Source organism: Bactrocera latifrons, unplaced genomic scaffold, assembly GCF_001853355.1.
Source record: "Bactrocera latifrons isolate USDA-ARS-PBARC rearing strain unplaced genomic scaffold, ASM185335v1 scaffold_26, whole genome shotgun sequence".
Taxonomy (NCBI): Eukaryota; Metazoa; Arthropoda; class Insecta; order Diptera; family Tephritidae; genus Bactrocera; species Bactrocera latifrons.
Genome location: NW_017536185.1, coordinates 823,297 through 838,860, shown reverse-complemented (window position 1 = coordinate 838,860; position 15,564 = coordinate 823,297). Strand labels below are relative to the sequence as shown.

Below are 15,564 nucleotides of genomic sequence, written 5' to 3'. Positions count from 1 at the left end.
AATAAAAAAAAAATTACGAAATTACAATAATCCAATAAATACACCCAACAAATTTTATTAATATATTTGCCTATTACAAAAACTAAGAAAACTCTGAACTACAGTCGCAAAATAAGAAAATAAAAAAAAATATTTTCCTCCTTTAACTGCCTAACGGCCCACTGTGTTTAACTTATACGTGTTCTAAGTCAAAGTATATAACCAGAGAAACTTGCATTCAGGCAATAAATTTCGCACGAAACGGTCAAGTTTACGCTGAAGAACAAAAAATAAAGCTATGTGGCCCGGAAGAATTAGTGAAGATCAACTTTTCTACGCCGCTATATTGACAGTACTTGCGATAAGTGGTAAAGATTTTTAATTTTGCATTACTAACATAATTATAATCGAAAGCTTCTCTCTCGAGTTTTTTACGATCGATCAGTTAATGCCTGCTATGAGTACCAATATTGCTTAACGCCGCTCAACTACAGCGGACGTTATATGGAAGACGAGACTTATGGAGATATGCCCGATAAAGCCAAAATGCTTTGCGATGGGTTTTGCCATCATAACAGTACATTGCGGTTGCGTTGTTGTGCATATGACGCCACAGTCAAGTTGGAGCGAATATCGGAACAAGGTATCGGGCGTTTTTATTGGTACATAGATTAAAAAAGAAAGGAATGCGAATATCGAGGAACTTAAAATTTTTTTTATATCTTTCAGTATGCAGATACAATCATTTAATACGAGGTTTCGTCATCCACGGCGAAATAGCCAAAGACAATGAATTTCCATTTATGGTAAGTAAGAGTGTTTACGAAGAAGAAGTAATAAAATGGTGATCCTGCAAGATCATAACTTTTAAACATATATTTGAAAGCTTGAAAAAAACATGTTTCTTCTTCAGGCTGCTTTGGGTTGGCGCATTAAGAACGAAACTACTGGAAACACGACAATAGTTTACAAATGTGGTGGCACAATTTACGATCGTGGTTATGTAATCACCGCTGCGCACTGTCTCTATCACTCGAGGTACGGAAATAATAAAAGAAATGGCGTTTTTATTTACTGTTAAAATCAATATTAGTGATCTACCTGTGGTGGTGCGTCCCGGAGGCTTCGCATTGAATGATACTGAGGCTTGGGACTTGGAAATCGAAGAAGTTATAGAGCATCCCAATTACGAATATCCAAATGCATATAACGACATAGCAATTATACGCCTAAAGACCATATTTTAGTGAGATATTTTCTTTAATAAATTGGTGCATATATAAAAAATTAATATTTACATGACCAAAAAGTGGAAACCCGTTTCATGATCAGCCGGCATGTCTTTACGACGATCCCAGCTCCGCGCATAATGTTACAGCCATTGGTTACGGGAATACTCAATTTGGTATGTATGTATGTGTAAACACTTTAAGAAAATCTTATTAGTGGTATCCTTTCAACCGTATGCAGCTGGTGTATCCTCCCCCTTTTTGATGAAAACGAATTTATCAACAATTGATAACAACGAGTGCCAACTGCACTATGAGCCAGATAGCGATGTGCTAAGTGATGGCATTATATCGACACAGATATGTGCGAAGGATCACGAGAAATTGCGTGACACATGTCAGGTGGAGATTAAGACTTATTATTCTTTAATTTCAAATGTAATTTTTGTGCTTCCATAGGGTGACTCCGGCGGACCGATCATAAAATTTATCAAACCGAAAGATCTTAATCCCATGTCTCTTGTTGTCGGCATCACTTCGTTTGGCATCGGCTGTGCCACCGGCATGCCCAGTGTTTATACGCGTATTTCTGAATATATTGATTGGATTGAAAATGTTACCTATCGAACTGTGCCAATATGATAAAGGAATAATATAATAAAGATTGCTGCAATTTTGTAGTTGTTTTATTTTTCATAATTTAAGAAAAGTAGAAGCTGATACAGTGGGGGTCCCAAAGCATTGACATGTAATCATGCCCACAATTTCTTTCCTCCTAGCATTCCGAACCCAAACAAATACAAATTATTAGCCACAAAAACGGACCGCCTGAAACAAAAACAAAAGTTATTGTACCATTTTATTTGACTTTTCGAATGAATTTTTCAAAAACAAAAAAAATTTGGGAATATGGATAGCTCCAAGTCTCCAAAATTCTATTAAAATCGGTACACTAGTACCGGAAAGCTCGTTTAAAAAAAGATAGCTGCATCAAAAAGAGTTTAAAGTTTAATTTCCGGCCGGATGCCAGATCAGCAAAATATCAATATCTCCGAAAATAATTTGAATTTAGAAAAATCTTCTTATCTTGAAAATATAAAAATAATTTATATTTTTTGTTCCTAGACTAGAATACCCTCTTGACTCCCCTTAACTTTTTATACGGTGACTTTGTAAGCTTCAAATATTTAATGAAAAGAAACGAAAGTATATTCAAATACTTCAAAAATGTTAGAACCCTGTATCAAAATATTGTTAATCAAGAGAAATTTGAGGAAGCAAATTTTTCTTAAGAAGAACCACAAAAATTCCAATAACAAAATAATAAATATAAATGCATTTCTTTTGTATTATATGAAACCTGTTAGCAAACTGTTCTCAAGCCTTTCAAAGCTCACTTATTTTTAGCCGAACATGTTTAACAGCAATTGTTTTCAATTAGTAGCCTAATGTTTGCCAGCAGCATTAAATTCTCGCATTCAAGTTTTGTTTCACCCGCAATCAGTCAGTTGGAGAAGTTGGTGAAGATGCCGCGCTTGCGAAATTATTCAAAACCTATAATTTTAGTCATCATCAATTGTTTGATATTGGGTAAATGCATAATTTATCACACTAATACATTTATAAAAAGATATTCATATAAAATTTAATGTCACTTGTTTTTGCCAGTCGACGCCTGCCATATCAGTCAAGAGTGTTACACACCGCAAAACTATAAGGGATATTATTACACGCCTGAGGAGTTTCTAACCCTTACTGACAGTCAGAAGTCCAATTGCGGGGGTAATTGTGTTGATAATAACGTCACGCTGGTTTGTTGTACTTTCAATAGTCGACCACAAAAATACCGCTTACTCTATCAATGTATGTATATACGTGTGTATGCTTTTGCATATCGTATTTCTTAATTTATTTAATGCTATCTGATCAAATATGACCCGGACTGGTACATATAAATAGCGAATCAATAAAAAGTGTTCCTATGGTTACCTCCTATTTACAAATTTTAATAAGTCATATTAAATTGAGAATATAATTAAATTTGCCAATCATTAAATTTGCTTTATTGCATTAGAAAATTAATATCTGTTCGGAAATTCTATGATGTGAAATAGTAATTTAATAATCTAACACTTAAATAATACTCACAGCCTGCTTAGACGCTCATTTACCGTATGGATTTATTACATTTGGCGAAGTGGCCAAGCCAAATGAATTTCCATTTATGGTAAGCTCGATTCTAATATATTCTTTTTTAAATATTTAAACTAACTTGTTCCCTTCAAATCACAGGCTGCTTTGGGCTGGCGTTTCACCAAAGATAATAGTACAGAGAGCATAGCTTATAGGTGTGGTGGAACTTTGATCAGCAGCAGATATCTACTAACAGCGGCACACTGCTTCTATCATTCCAGGTTCCCTCAAGGAATATTACTTTTTATATTCTTTTATTTTCATTTATTTATATTTGTCTCCTCAGTGATCTGCCAGTTGTGGTGCGTCCAGGTGGTTTCGACCTAAATAGCAACACAGCGACTGATTATGATATCGACCAGATTATTGAACATCCCAACTACATATATCCTGGTCTATACAATGACATAGCAATCGTTCGTATGGCGAAAGCCTATAAGTGAGAAAGCATATCTTATGAGTCATCTTTATTTTGAAGAATATTGACTGGAGATATTTTTGAATTCTAGTAGCTACACGCCGATTGTTGCTAGAGCTTGCGTGTCGTACAGCAAACTGGCCGAGCAGGAAGTCACTGCCATAGGCTATGGCAATACGCAGTTTGGTGAGGAACAGAAAAAATAGCCGAGTTTTTCTTAGATTTAAAATTTTGATATTTTTGAATCTTCCAGCCGGAACCTCTTCGCCACTGCTATTAAAAACTAGTTTATCAATCATATCCAATGAGGAGTGTAATCAACATTATGAGCAGGATGATGAAGTGCTCAGCTCAGGTGTAATCTCTACACAATTATGCGCAAAAGATTATGAAAAGCTGCGTGATACTTGTCAGGTAATTTAATTCTCAATTTCTTCAAATATTTATATTATGCTGATGAGGGCAAAAAAGAGTAAGACATTTTAATTAACATTTTCATTATTTAATGAAACTACTGGACTTAAAAGACAACGTGTTCTAGATCTCCCATTTAAGTCAAAAACGCTACTGCCTTCCTCCCTTTTCCTTCCTCATCGGCAAAATGTGTGCCCAGTCAAAAACGTGGCAAAAACGCAGAATGCAGCCATCTTTGTTTGTTTTCATTTGCACAATGTTACCATTGCAACAAACTATTAAAAATAGTTTATATATTTATAAATAATAGCATTCGACTCCAATTTTGAGTTATTTTAAGAAAATTTCAAACATATTGAACAGATTGAATTATAAAAGTTGATAATTACTACACTATATAGATGGGTTGTGAGAGAGCAATCAGCTGACACGTTTAGACGGAAAAACCAAAATGCTGTAGATTCTCACGTCATCCGACGTCAAGGAGAGAAGGGAGTAGCGTTTTTCACTTGGCACTTACATTGCGCGCCCATAAGATAGGTCGAATCAGCTGACACGACCCACGATTCTGCGTTTTTGACTGTTTCTGCTATTAGGAGTTAAGTAAATAAAATTTAATTACATATGTTACTACGATATTGAAGGTGTAATTAAATTTTTTATATAAACATTTGTATTTAGAACATATTGTTATATTGTATATTATTTTTGGTCTCATGGGAGATCAAAAATATAAGTCAACTTATGGTTTTGTTATCAAATTTGCTTATTATTTACTAAAATAGATTGCAAATAAAATGTATTTAAAACAAAAAAAAACATCTGTGCCAAATGCCACAACAAAATACTCTTAGTGTCTTGTCTTTCTCAAGTATATAAAATACATTCGGTGATTTTTACGGTGAGTGAAATTATTCAACGAAGAAGTTCCATTAAATTTTGTGTGCGTAATCACGTGTCTAGTGCTAAAACGTTCAGAGTGCTCGAAAAAGCCTTCCGAGATTATTTTTTGTCGCGAACAAGTTTTTTGATAGATACAAATTATTCAAAGAGGGCCGAGAAAGAGTTGACAACTAACCACGTACAAGACGACGATCCACAAAGTCTTAACATTTTATGCTCATAGCAGTATATCGCACACCAACACTTTCGGTTAATTATATTTACAACAATTTATAATCTAATTATCTTCATTTTCCAGGGAGATTCTGGCGGTCCTTTGATCGTGTATGAAGAAATCGAAGGTTACACTCGTATGGCTTATATTGTGGGTATTACGTCGTTTGGCATTGGATGCGGCACCGGTTCCCCAGGCATTTACACACGTATTTCTGATTATTTTGATTGGATTGAGGAAACGATTTTTAAATAAACAAACATTTATGGAGAAATATATGCATTTGTAAAATTTAAATTTTTTATAACGGTGTAAGGATGAGATAAAAATGTGTTGGTAGGGAACATTTGTTGTAAACGACCCTTAAAAGGTGTTCAAAATATATAAAAAGCAATGGTAAATACTTTCACTGTTTTTTTTTTTTTACTTTCCCTTTCAAAATTATTAAATTTAATTTTCACAAAAAAGCGGTCATTTTATGCCAGTACACCTCTAAGGAAGAGAGGGAAGGAAAACATAGAGAGCAGAAATCTCAAATGTTTAAACCGTCAGCAACTGTTATAAGTATATGCTGAAGTTGTTGGGTATAAATAAGCTACACAGAACAAAAATTTATTGAATAGCAAGGGAATACTTAACTTCAGAATTATTTGAAGGAGAGAATTTGATTTAACAAGCATAATATTGAAGCTGCTGAATAATATTGGTATACTGTTATGGATGTTAGTTCACGTTTTGCTCATTTGAAGCTATGACATTTTCCCATATTTTTGGCAATTTGTGGATGCTATCCAAAAGAAGTCCCCCTGTTTGTCGACCAGGAATAAATGAAGCCAATTTTTTCAGCCCTCTTATGATGAGGACCACATTCCAGTCAAGTCGCAAGCAAAAAATGGTAGTCAGATGGAGAAGAGTCTATGCTATAAAGCGGGGGAAGCAAAACTTCCCAACCGCTGCGTTGGAAACAATTTTTAAACCAACTTTTAACATGAGCGAGCGTTGTCATGATCGAAAATTATATCCTCGTATCTAGCCGAAAATTCGGGGCGTTAATCGGCAATCGCTCATTTCAGTTTGATGAATTGTTTCATTCGGCTTTAGAAGCTTATAATACAGTACGCCATTCTAATCCCTTCAAATACATATCATTACTCGATTTACCATCACAGTCATGGATATTCAGCTTTGCTGTTGATTTGGCTGGTCGACCAGGTTTCAGTATTCGGATTCTTTTCCTTAATTGGTGTAGACACCACTTACGCAATTATAGCCGAGTTAACAACAGCGCGCTAGTCGTTTCTTCTTTTCGCTACGTGGTGCCAATTGGATATTCCAAGCGCAGCCAGGTCCTTCTGCACTTCCCTGAACTATGTCAATGTCGTCATATATCTCGTACAGCAGGACGGGAATTATAAGTGACTTATAGAGTTTGGTTTTTGTTCGTCAAGAGAGGACTTTGCTTCTCAATTGCCTACTCAGTCCGAAGTAGCACCTGTTGGAAATTATCTACGACTTCAAAGTTATGATTGTCAACAGTGACGTGAGAGCCTAGTCGCAAGTGCGACGACTGTTTGTTTGTTGACAGGAGATATTTCGTCTTGCCAGATTGTGGGGTCTCCTTTTTTATGGATTAGACATAGCACACTTAAATTTCAGTCGTTGGACATGCTTTCGTCCGACCATATTTTACAAAGGAGCTGATACATACTCCTTATAAGTTCTTCGCCGCCGTGTTTAAATACCTCGGCCTCCGCCGCTTTGTTGTTCTTCAGGCGGGTAATTGCTATTCGAACTTCTTCCTCTTCGGTCAATGGAACGTCTACTCCACTGTCATCGATTGGGGAATCGGGTTCGCCTTCTCCTGGCGTTCTGCGTTCACTGCCATTCAGCAGGCTGGAAAAGTGTTCCCTCCATAATTTAAGTATGCTCTGGGCATCGGTGACTAAATCACCTTTTGGGGTTCTACAAGAGTATGCTCCGGCCTTGAAACCTTCTGTAAGCCGCCGCATTTTTTTGTAGAATTTTCGAGCAATACCCCTGTCGGCCAGCTTATCAAGCTCTTCGTACTCACGCATTTAAGGAGCTTGAAATAGCGTCCCACCTTATACCGAGTTGTGGACGAGTGCTCTCAGAGAGGAGGAGTGCAAGAAGAGTAGAAAATCGTTCGGCTGTCTGTTGTGATTGCAGCTCAGTATTCGGATTATTCTTTATATTATTATATTATTTCCCCATTTAGGGTTATTTCACTGATAGCGGACTGGTAGCGCTCAGGTAGCCTTTCTGACAAGCAAAATTCGTTCCTGCTTGAATTGATTTGATTTCTTCATCTTCAAACAAACCGCAGGAATGTGGTTGTAGACCCAATATTACTCGTATTATGAAAAAGTCGCTTTTTTTTTTTTTTTTTTTTTTTTTTTTTTTTTTTTTTTTTTTTTTTTTTTTTTTTTTTTTTTTTTTTTTTGGTTAGGTAAACCGTGATTTCTACCCACAAACCAAATGTACGGATATTCTTATCACTGTGGCTAACAGGTGTTCACCTTTTTAAACTTGTATATCAATGAACATACTGCAACCGCATCTTCTTCTAACGAAGTATCGCAAGTTTTCAGAACAAGTTTGCTGGTCCTTGCGATCAGACGCGCTGCACTAGCTTGGCGTTGAAGCGAAAAGCGAAGGAAAACGCTTGCAAAATGTATAAGCCAAAGCCTTTTACACAGCTTTTCAGCTTACTAGCAGGAGCACAATTGCTGCTTATAGGTAAGCATAAAATATAATATTACATTTATTTATGTATATATAATATAGATTTTGATTAAAAGCTGAAAAAAATATATTTCACAGCAGTTAATGTGCGCTTAGCAATCGCTTGCCACGAGGATCAGCCTTGTTTAACACCACGAAACCGGCTTGGCAGCTATGTAACACACCCTAATTATCTCAAGTTGACCAAGGAGTTGCAAGAATTATGTTTGGGTGTGTGCAGTTACAATGGAACAACACAATTTCTATGCTGCCCTTCACTAGATGAGCCCTCAGACAAAAGAATATCGCAAACTCGTGAGTGAAATGAGTAAATGTGTAAATAAAAAGTGCAAAAAATTTTAATAAAAATTAAATATTTTTATGTTTGTCTGTTAAATTGTTATAAAATTGGATAATTCCACCTTCCTATCACAGAATGTGAGCGAGATCACCGCAAATTCTCCTTCATATTTATCACGAATGGCAAGCCTGCGAGAGAAAATGAATTTCCGTTTATGGTGAGTATGTCGCTTTCATACTAATATACCATACATTAAACAATTTTGTAAATAAAAATTTGTGTTAAAAAATCCCCTTTCACAGGCCGCCATAGGTTGGCGCTCTAGCTTTGGCAGCAGTGACATAACATACAGATGTGGTGGCGCTTTGATCACCAGTCGGCACTTGCTAACAGCGGCGCATTGCCTTTACCATTCGGAGTATGTATGAATGTGTATATAACGGCACATTAACAACGATTTTTTTAATTTCACATATGCACATTTCAGTGAACCACCAATTGTGGTGCGCCCAGGTGGTTTCGATTTAGATGATACCGAGGCGAGGGACATTGAAATCGATCAAATCCACATGCATCCAGGTTATCAGTATCCGGGTGTTTACAACGACATTGCAATTCTACTGTTGAAAGAGGAATATTAGTAAGTAGAATAACTCTCTGAATTCCAAAGGCAGTAGAATTTTGGGGAAAGCGTTTAGCGACCTTGAATTTCAATACTGTTTAGCCAAAAATTTTGGTTCTGTTTCATATGCAGCCACAAGACCATTAGATTTTAGATATTTTTCCCACAGTACTAAAGTCTAATTTGATTACAGTGCCGGCAGATCCGTTAACTCTGGACCAGCATGCTTGTGGGCAAAACCATTGCAGGCGGCAAATGTTACGGCTATCGGTTATGGTAATACACAATTCGGTGAGTACGGAATATGAAAATATTTCTAAATCATTTTCAAGCGATCTTTAGAGGCGCTTAGAGGGGGAAGATAAAATTCAAATAGAAAATATTATTAAACGAAAAAAAGTTATGCTCACCCTTTGGGGAATTTCTTAAATATGAATAATAATAAATTTATTTTATCTTATTTTGCGCATATTCAGCCGGTTTATCATCGTCAAAATTAATGAAGGCCGAGCTGAGTATTCTACCAAATCAAAAATGCGCCGAATATTATGAAGAAGACGGCATTATATTCTCGCAATTGTGTGCAAATGACCCGATAAAAAGGGGTGATACATGTCAGGTGAGTTGAAAATCTGCTAGCTGTCTTTCATTTTCGAAAGTATTTTCATAAAACTTTTTTCTAATATAGTATCGCATATATTTGTATTATTTGTTTTAATTATTAAAATACATGTATATCATTCATTGAACACATCCTTCAAACAGGGTGACTCCGGCGGCCCTATTATAATGTACCGTAATATCGGCAAGAATTATTATAATGTGCCCTATATAGTTGGTATCACCTCATTCGGCATTGGTTGCGGCACTGGAGCGCCAGGAGTATACACGCGGGTCGCCAGCTATATAGACTGGATTGAGAAAGTTGTCTACTATTAAATCCGCCTCGTTTTGGTACTGTAAGAGAAAAAATATTGCGTTTTAAATTGTACGAAAACTTTGTTATATTGAAATAAATATATAGGAGAAAGTAAATATTTAAACATAGAAAGCAAATAGAAACTTGGACCATATATTTGTTACCTATTCCCCCAAATGTAGGCAACATTTTTGTAATATTGAAAAGGGAGTATAGTAATGCACTGCACCTATGAGGAACTAAAAGGTCCTTTTCCCCACAAAAAGGTGCTCATTTATCGGAATCGCCGATATTAAACCACTATATCATATAACTTAAATACAACCTGAACGATCGCAATAAAGTGCTTGCTTGCAAAACTTTTTTAGTTGACGAACAATTTTCCATAAATTTCGCATGAATTATTGTCCATAAACTCCGAACATATTGTTCAGATTGGGTCACTATAGCATACAGATGCTATACCAACTGACCGATCGGAAGCAAATGGTTGTAAAGGAATTTTTTAGTTGACGAGATATCTGCAAGAAATTCGGATTATCGTCCATGGCAAATGTGTAATATCCGAACAAATTGTGCAGATCGAAAAGCTTTAGCATATAGCTGTCATACAAATGGACCGATCAAAATCAAGTTCTTGTAAGGAGTTTTTGAATTTGTAAAGGATATTATAGATTCTAGAAAACTCGAAACTTTAATAGACTTTATTGTCTTGTCTGCAAAGTAAACTTCAACGCATCCAATTATACTAATTTTATTACCAATAGTAGTTTTTATTTAAGTATTATTTTATTTTTAGACCCTAAATATAGGCACAGTTTAAATTCAAGTATTAATGATTTATATAGATAATGATTTTATATTATAGTTTCCTTCACTTCAAACAAATTCAATCTTCCGAAAGTTTTTGGAAAATAAATTGAGGTATGAAAGCACGTTCTCATTTTCCTGGCATGAGATTTTCATTTATGAGCCTTTTTAGCATGAGCTCAGTAAATTTTCACCAAAATTATAACTAATGGCAATTTTAAGCAGAGTTTAATTCCAACTCAAATGCTCGTATATTTTTCGCTACTTTACCATACACTAGTTATTAACCTCAAGTTGTGGTCGCTTGTAGACACAAATTCTTGGAAAGCCGCAATTACTACTCTTAACTCGCTTTAAAAGCCAGAACAAGTTTAGTCATCCTTGTATACACACGCTTACCGCCTGGCATACTGAGAAAAATCCGCTTAAAATGCAGATTTTCTTTTTAACCGGCATTATTCTTTTACTTGTCGTGCTCTTTTCGAGTTTGGGTAATTAGAAAATTTATATTAAAGGTTTATTTTGCAAATCCATCAGTGATGTATAATGTGTGTGACCCCACAGTGATGGACTGTTATGTGTACCAAAGCTGCCTAACTAAACGAAACCGGCTTGGCTCTTATGTGACGCGCGATGTGTATCGTCAGATGGCGAAGGAGTCACAAGACATATGTTTAGGTGCCTGTAATTACAACAAAACTACACAACTGATTTGTTGTGCATATCGAGATGTGCCGGCGGACAAAAGAATATCGCAAATTCGTGAGTGTGTTTCTGTGAAAATATTGGTGTTTGTTGTATTTGTGCTTGCAAATGTATAATTGAACCTACTAAATGCAACTTTCATCTCTATAAACCCTAGAATGTGACATAAATCACACGAGATATCAGCTAATAGTGCATGGCAAACTGGCACAGCGAAATGAATTCCCTTTTATGGTGAGTGAATTAATGTTCTGCTTGAAAATGTTGTTGCATTGTACATACTTTTTATTTTCAATGTTATTACTTAATTATTTAACGTTTGCATAGTTAATTTTTTTACAGGGCGCCATTGGTTGGCGTGATTTGGTTGTGGTCAACAGGATAACCTACAAATGTGGCGGCGCTTTAATCGATCGAAGATATTTGCTGACAGCTGCGCACTGCCTTTTTCATTCAAAGTATATATAACATACCTACAAGAGTTAGTCAAAAACTAACTGGTCGAAATCATGAATCAAAATGAACCTATATACAGAGAAAAATTTAACCCTACACAGAAATTTCTTTATTCTACTCGAAAATATTAATACAATTTTGAACAATGCCGATTTTTTTTGAGCATAACATTTCTTAAACAATCTACCTCAGCGGGGACTAACCCCAATTCAATACCAAAAATCGTATATGTATATAATAAAGCTTTAAAAATGGAAAAATTGTCAATTCTACGAAAAAGCCGAAGGTTCATCTAATCCATGAATTCGAAAGGTTAGCTTTTGGGTAATCCTAATACATACTGGCCATAGCACTAATAAAATATTTTCCCAAAATCTCAGTGAGCCCCCCATTGTGGTGCGTCCTGGCGGTTTCAACCTAACCGATGCGCATGCAAAGGATTTCGAAATCGATGAAATTTACATACATCCTGGTTTTGAATATCCGAGCGCCTACAACGATATTGCAATTATAAGATTAAAAGAACCATATTAGTAAAGATTTCTTCAAATGCTTTTAAATTTAACAAAACTATTGCCTCACTTAATAATTATGTTATATAAAGCAGTGATGTTGCTGCAAAATTAAGTAAGCTTAGTTTTTGGTAGATAGTAAGATTGTAAGACGAGAAAGCGAGTTTAAGATGCGTTCATAATTGCTTTAGTGACAATATTTCAATATAAATTGTGTAACTTGAGTTCAGCGGTTTTCGGCTAGTCGCTTGTTTTGAAAAATAGCAACTCAAGACACACTTCGAAAACGTGTTGAAGAATAAACATACTTAAAAAAAGTGCCGCTGAACGTGACGGGGAAGTGCGGTTGAAAACTAGGAGATATTGAAGCGCTTAATAGAACGTTAGATAGATAGTTAAATTATTATTCTTTAATTTTTTCAGTGCCGAGAGTTTCGAAAACACTGGTCCGGCCTGCACTTGGGCACTACCCTTATTTGCAGCAAATGTTACAGCTATCGGCTATGGAAGCACACGATTTGGTAAGAAGAAAATGAAAGCACGACTGTCAGAATGTCAAATAAAAAATTATAAAATTTCTTCAAACTTTTTGGCCAGAAATGTGTGAAACAACAACCACTGTGCATGGTTGAGTAATCGTATAATAATTACTTTTGTAGTTGTAAAATTTTAAGTATCAAATATTAAATTTATGCTTACATAGTTTGTATGTATATTTTCGCATGCTCAGCCGGTTTAGCATCGGACTCTTTAATGAAGACGAACCTTACCATTCTGAATAATGAAGAATGCGGTAAATACTACGAACAAGATGACGATTTGCTTTATCATGGCATTATACATTCGCAGTTGTGTGCAAACGATACGGTTGGAATGAGCGACACCTGCCAGGTGGGAAATAAACTTTAAACACATTTAATTTATTTTTGAGGAAAAATACAACGAATGCAATGATTAATCAATTTTTATTGCTGCAAAGTCTCTTATTTTGAAAACTCTATTTAATCGTTGAATATTTTGCAATAAAATTTTTTTTGTTAAAATCACAGGGCGACTCTGGCGGACCTATTATAATGTACCGTACTGATGATGAGAATGAGGATTATTATTACGAAATGCCCTACGTGGTTGGCATTACCTCATTCGGCAATGGTTGTGGTTCTAGGGTGCCGGGGGTGTACACACGTGTCGCCAGCTATATAGACTGGATTGAGAAAATCGTATACTGAGAAAATAAGCAAATAATACAAATGATGTAACACAGCAATTTTCCAATAAAAATTATAAGCTAAAAGTTCAATGAAAACTAACCTAAAAATATCTTCATTTTCTCCGCTTGCATAACAGCACTATTCTGTAGTCATTTCACTCTTTTGTTGGTATTGTGGCACTTAAAGGTTCGTTAAATTTGAAATTACCGCATAAATAACGGCACGTTTTGCCGCTAACTGTACACACTAGCTGCCAAATTGCTTGTAGAGTGATGTCACCGCAAAACAGCTGGAGGCGCAGATAGTTCCAAATAATACATGGATGCGGTGTAACAGAGGTCAAATGTTATGCAACACATGTGACGCCTGCGCCTGCGCACAACTGTGTCACCAGACGCCGCGAAATACACACACACACATTTAGAAACAGATTTTATTTGGTGGGACTATTACTGCGTAAATATTTCTCCAGGCACTAATCGCAGCTGAATTATTAGTATTTCCAAAGAGGAGTGGATTATATGGTTATTTATGTACTATTCATATGTACCGTACACATGTTCACGAAGGATAAGTGTATCAGCTGTGACGCGGTCGCATCAACGGCTGTTCGCATCACGAGTCACCGCTGATAAGGTGTGGATTGGCTCGTCGCCACCTTCTATTCATTCTACGGAAAATGTGCAAAACACTTTCGCTTTGTTGTTGTCGCAACAGACTATCATTCACCAAATTAACATAATCGTGATATTGTAGGCACGCCGCATCTATAAAATGGAATATAAATTGAGAGGAGATCACATACACACTTACATATATGTACATATAGTATACCTACATACATGCAAGCATATGTGCCAGATTGGGCCGAAGGTGTTGCAAAGAAAGTGAATTGCACGTCGGCGCCAGCTAAAATCGGTGCTCACACACAAACGCGCATGCTCTTACATGTATATATGTATGTGGTCGCGGTCAAATAAATAGCGAATTTTACTGCCGCCGGGCTTATTATACCTACTATGTGCGGCATGTGGCGCCCTAATACATATGCATGAAATTCGTTGCCTAAATCCAATCGTTGCAAATTTTCGTGATTACTGTTATATGGACTGTGTTGTTTGCCTTTTATCCTTTCATATTACACCTTTGTTGTTGTTCTTCTTCATTTGTCAATAAAAATGCATCTAATTAGGTTTTTATAAAATTTTTTTGGTTTTGTATATATTTGTATGGTCTAAATAAATAAGAAATTATATTAGTTTAGTTGATTTTCTTATCGTTTTTGTTGTTTTATATTGCTGCTAAGCTTAAGTGTTGCATAGTTTACCATTTTCACCGGCCTATTTCAAATGTCAATCTAATGTCGTGTCTTTGGAGCAAAAAATCTTGCGACAGTAGTGTTATATTTTATACATTATTGAGGTGAGCATTGTAGTGGAAGTAAGCGAAATCGAAATGGTCGAGCAACTCAATATAATCTATGTATATAACTGCACTCAATATTTTCCAAACTGCTTCGACGCTGTTTCTATTTTTTTATTCTGACCAATACTTGCCTTTAGAATTGCAATTGAATTTGTGAAACTAATTAATAAATAAACGAAACATATGATAACCCCGAAAAGCATATTTCAAATAAAATCCTGTTTTCTGTACAGTAAGGCGGTAACTTATAAGTATTTGTCTATTGGGAGCTGAAATTTCTTCGACATTTTTACCACTCTTTGTTTGGGTCAGTTAAATTCCGACTACAGATCTGAGTAGGTAGGGGGAACCCCTCCAGGTTGGGGGGGAAACCGAACATACCCGTGGTAAGGTATGCCTGTCGTAAGAGGCGACTAAAATCCACATGCACTATGTCTGTCTTTTTGGGCTTGCCTTGAAATGTCAGCATAGTTCATGTCAGACATGGTGCTATAGTATTCATCGTAAGATG

General features: G+C 35.9%; 4 protein-coding genes across 8 annotated transcripts; all 4 read left to right on the top strand.

The window, feature by feature from the left end:
• The first annotated feature begins 232 nt into the window (after positions 1-232).
• LOC108969600 (serine protease snake-like) lies at positions 233-1,881 on the top strand. 2 transcript variants are annotated; one of them, XM_018934403.1, is made up of 8 exons: positions 233-347; positions 407-622; positions 709-785; positions 893-1,017; positions 1,073-1,225; positions 1,290-1,384; positions 1,450-1,610; positions 1,668-1,881. In XM_018934403.1, the coding sequence occupies exons 1-8, from the start codon at positions 278-280 to the stop codon at positions 1,848-1,850; spliced, it is 1,080 nt and encodes a 359-aa protein (XP_018789948.1). In that variant the 5' UTR covers positions 233-277; the 3' UTR covers positions 1,851-1,881. The 2 variants fall into 2 exon arrangements, with proteins under 2 accessions (XP_018789948.1, XP_018789949.1); XM_018934404.1 differs by lacking the exon at positions 233-347 and having other exon boundaries at positions 418-641.
• A 798-nt stretch (positions 1,882-2,679) lies between these two features.
• LOC108969605 (serine protease snake-like) lies at positions 2,680-5,628 on the top strand. 2 transcript variants are annotated; one of them, XM_018934413.1, is made up of 8 exons: positions 2,680-2,798; positions 2,877-3,071; positions 3,359-3,435; positions 3,501-3,622; positions 3,688-3,840; positions 3,914-4,005; positions 4,073-4,233; positions 5,435-5,628. In XM_018934413.1, the coding sequence occupies exons 1-8, from the start codon at positions 2,735-2,737 to the stop codon at positions 5,603-5,605; spliced, it is 1,035 nt and encodes a 344-aa protein (XP_018789958.1). In that variant the 5' UTR covers positions 2,680-2,734; the 3' UTR covers positions 5,606-5,628. The 2 variants fall into 2 exon arrangements, with proteins under 2 accessions (XP_018789958.1, XP_018789957.1); XM_018934412.1 differs by having other exon boundaries at positions 2,682-2,798; positions 3,911-4,005.
• Positions 5,629-7,975: 2,347 nt separating this feature from the next.
• On the top strand, positions 7,976-10,253 carry LOC108969601 (serine protease snake-like). 2 transcript variants are annotated; one of them, XM_018934407.1, is made up of 8 exons: positions 7,976-8,107; positions 8,195-8,407; positions 8,528-8,610; positions 8,696-8,811; positions 8,881-9,033; positions 9,209-9,306; positions 9,492-9,634; positions 9,781-10,253. In XM_018934407.1, the coding sequence occupies exons 1-8, from the start codon at positions 8,041-8,043 to the stop codon at positions 9,952-9,954; spliced, it is 1,047 nt and encodes a 348-aa protein (XP_018789952.1). In that variant the 5' UTR covers positions 7,976-8,040; the 3' UTR covers positions 9,955-10,253. The 2 variants fall into 2 exon arrangements, with proteins under 2 accessions (XP_018789952.1, XP_018789951.1); XM_018934406.1 differs by having other exon boundaries at positions 8,192-8,407; positions 9,781-10,077.
• A 700-nt stretch (positions 10,254-10,953) lies between these two features.
• LOC108969597 (serine protease snake-like) lies at positions 10,954-13,693 on the top strand. 2 transcript variants are annotated; one of them, XM_018934400.1, is made up of 8 exons: positions 10,954-11,235; positions 11,309-11,506; positions 11,607-11,683; positions 11,792-11,907; positions 12,286-12,438; positions 12,841-12,938; positions 13,148-13,308; positions 13,467-13,693. In XM_018934400.1, the coding sequence occupies exons 1-8, from the start codon at positions 11,175-11,177 to the stop codon at positions 13,644-13,646; spliced, it is 1,044 nt and encodes a 347-aa protein (XP_018789945.1). In that variant the 5' UTR covers positions 10,954-11,174; the 3' UTR covers positions 13,647-13,693. The 2 variants fall into 2 exon arrangements, with proteins under 2 accessions (XP_018789945.1, XP_018789944.1); XM_018934399.1 differs by having other exon boundaries at positions 11,777-11,907.
• Positions 13,694-15,564: the final 1,871 nt, after the last annotated feature.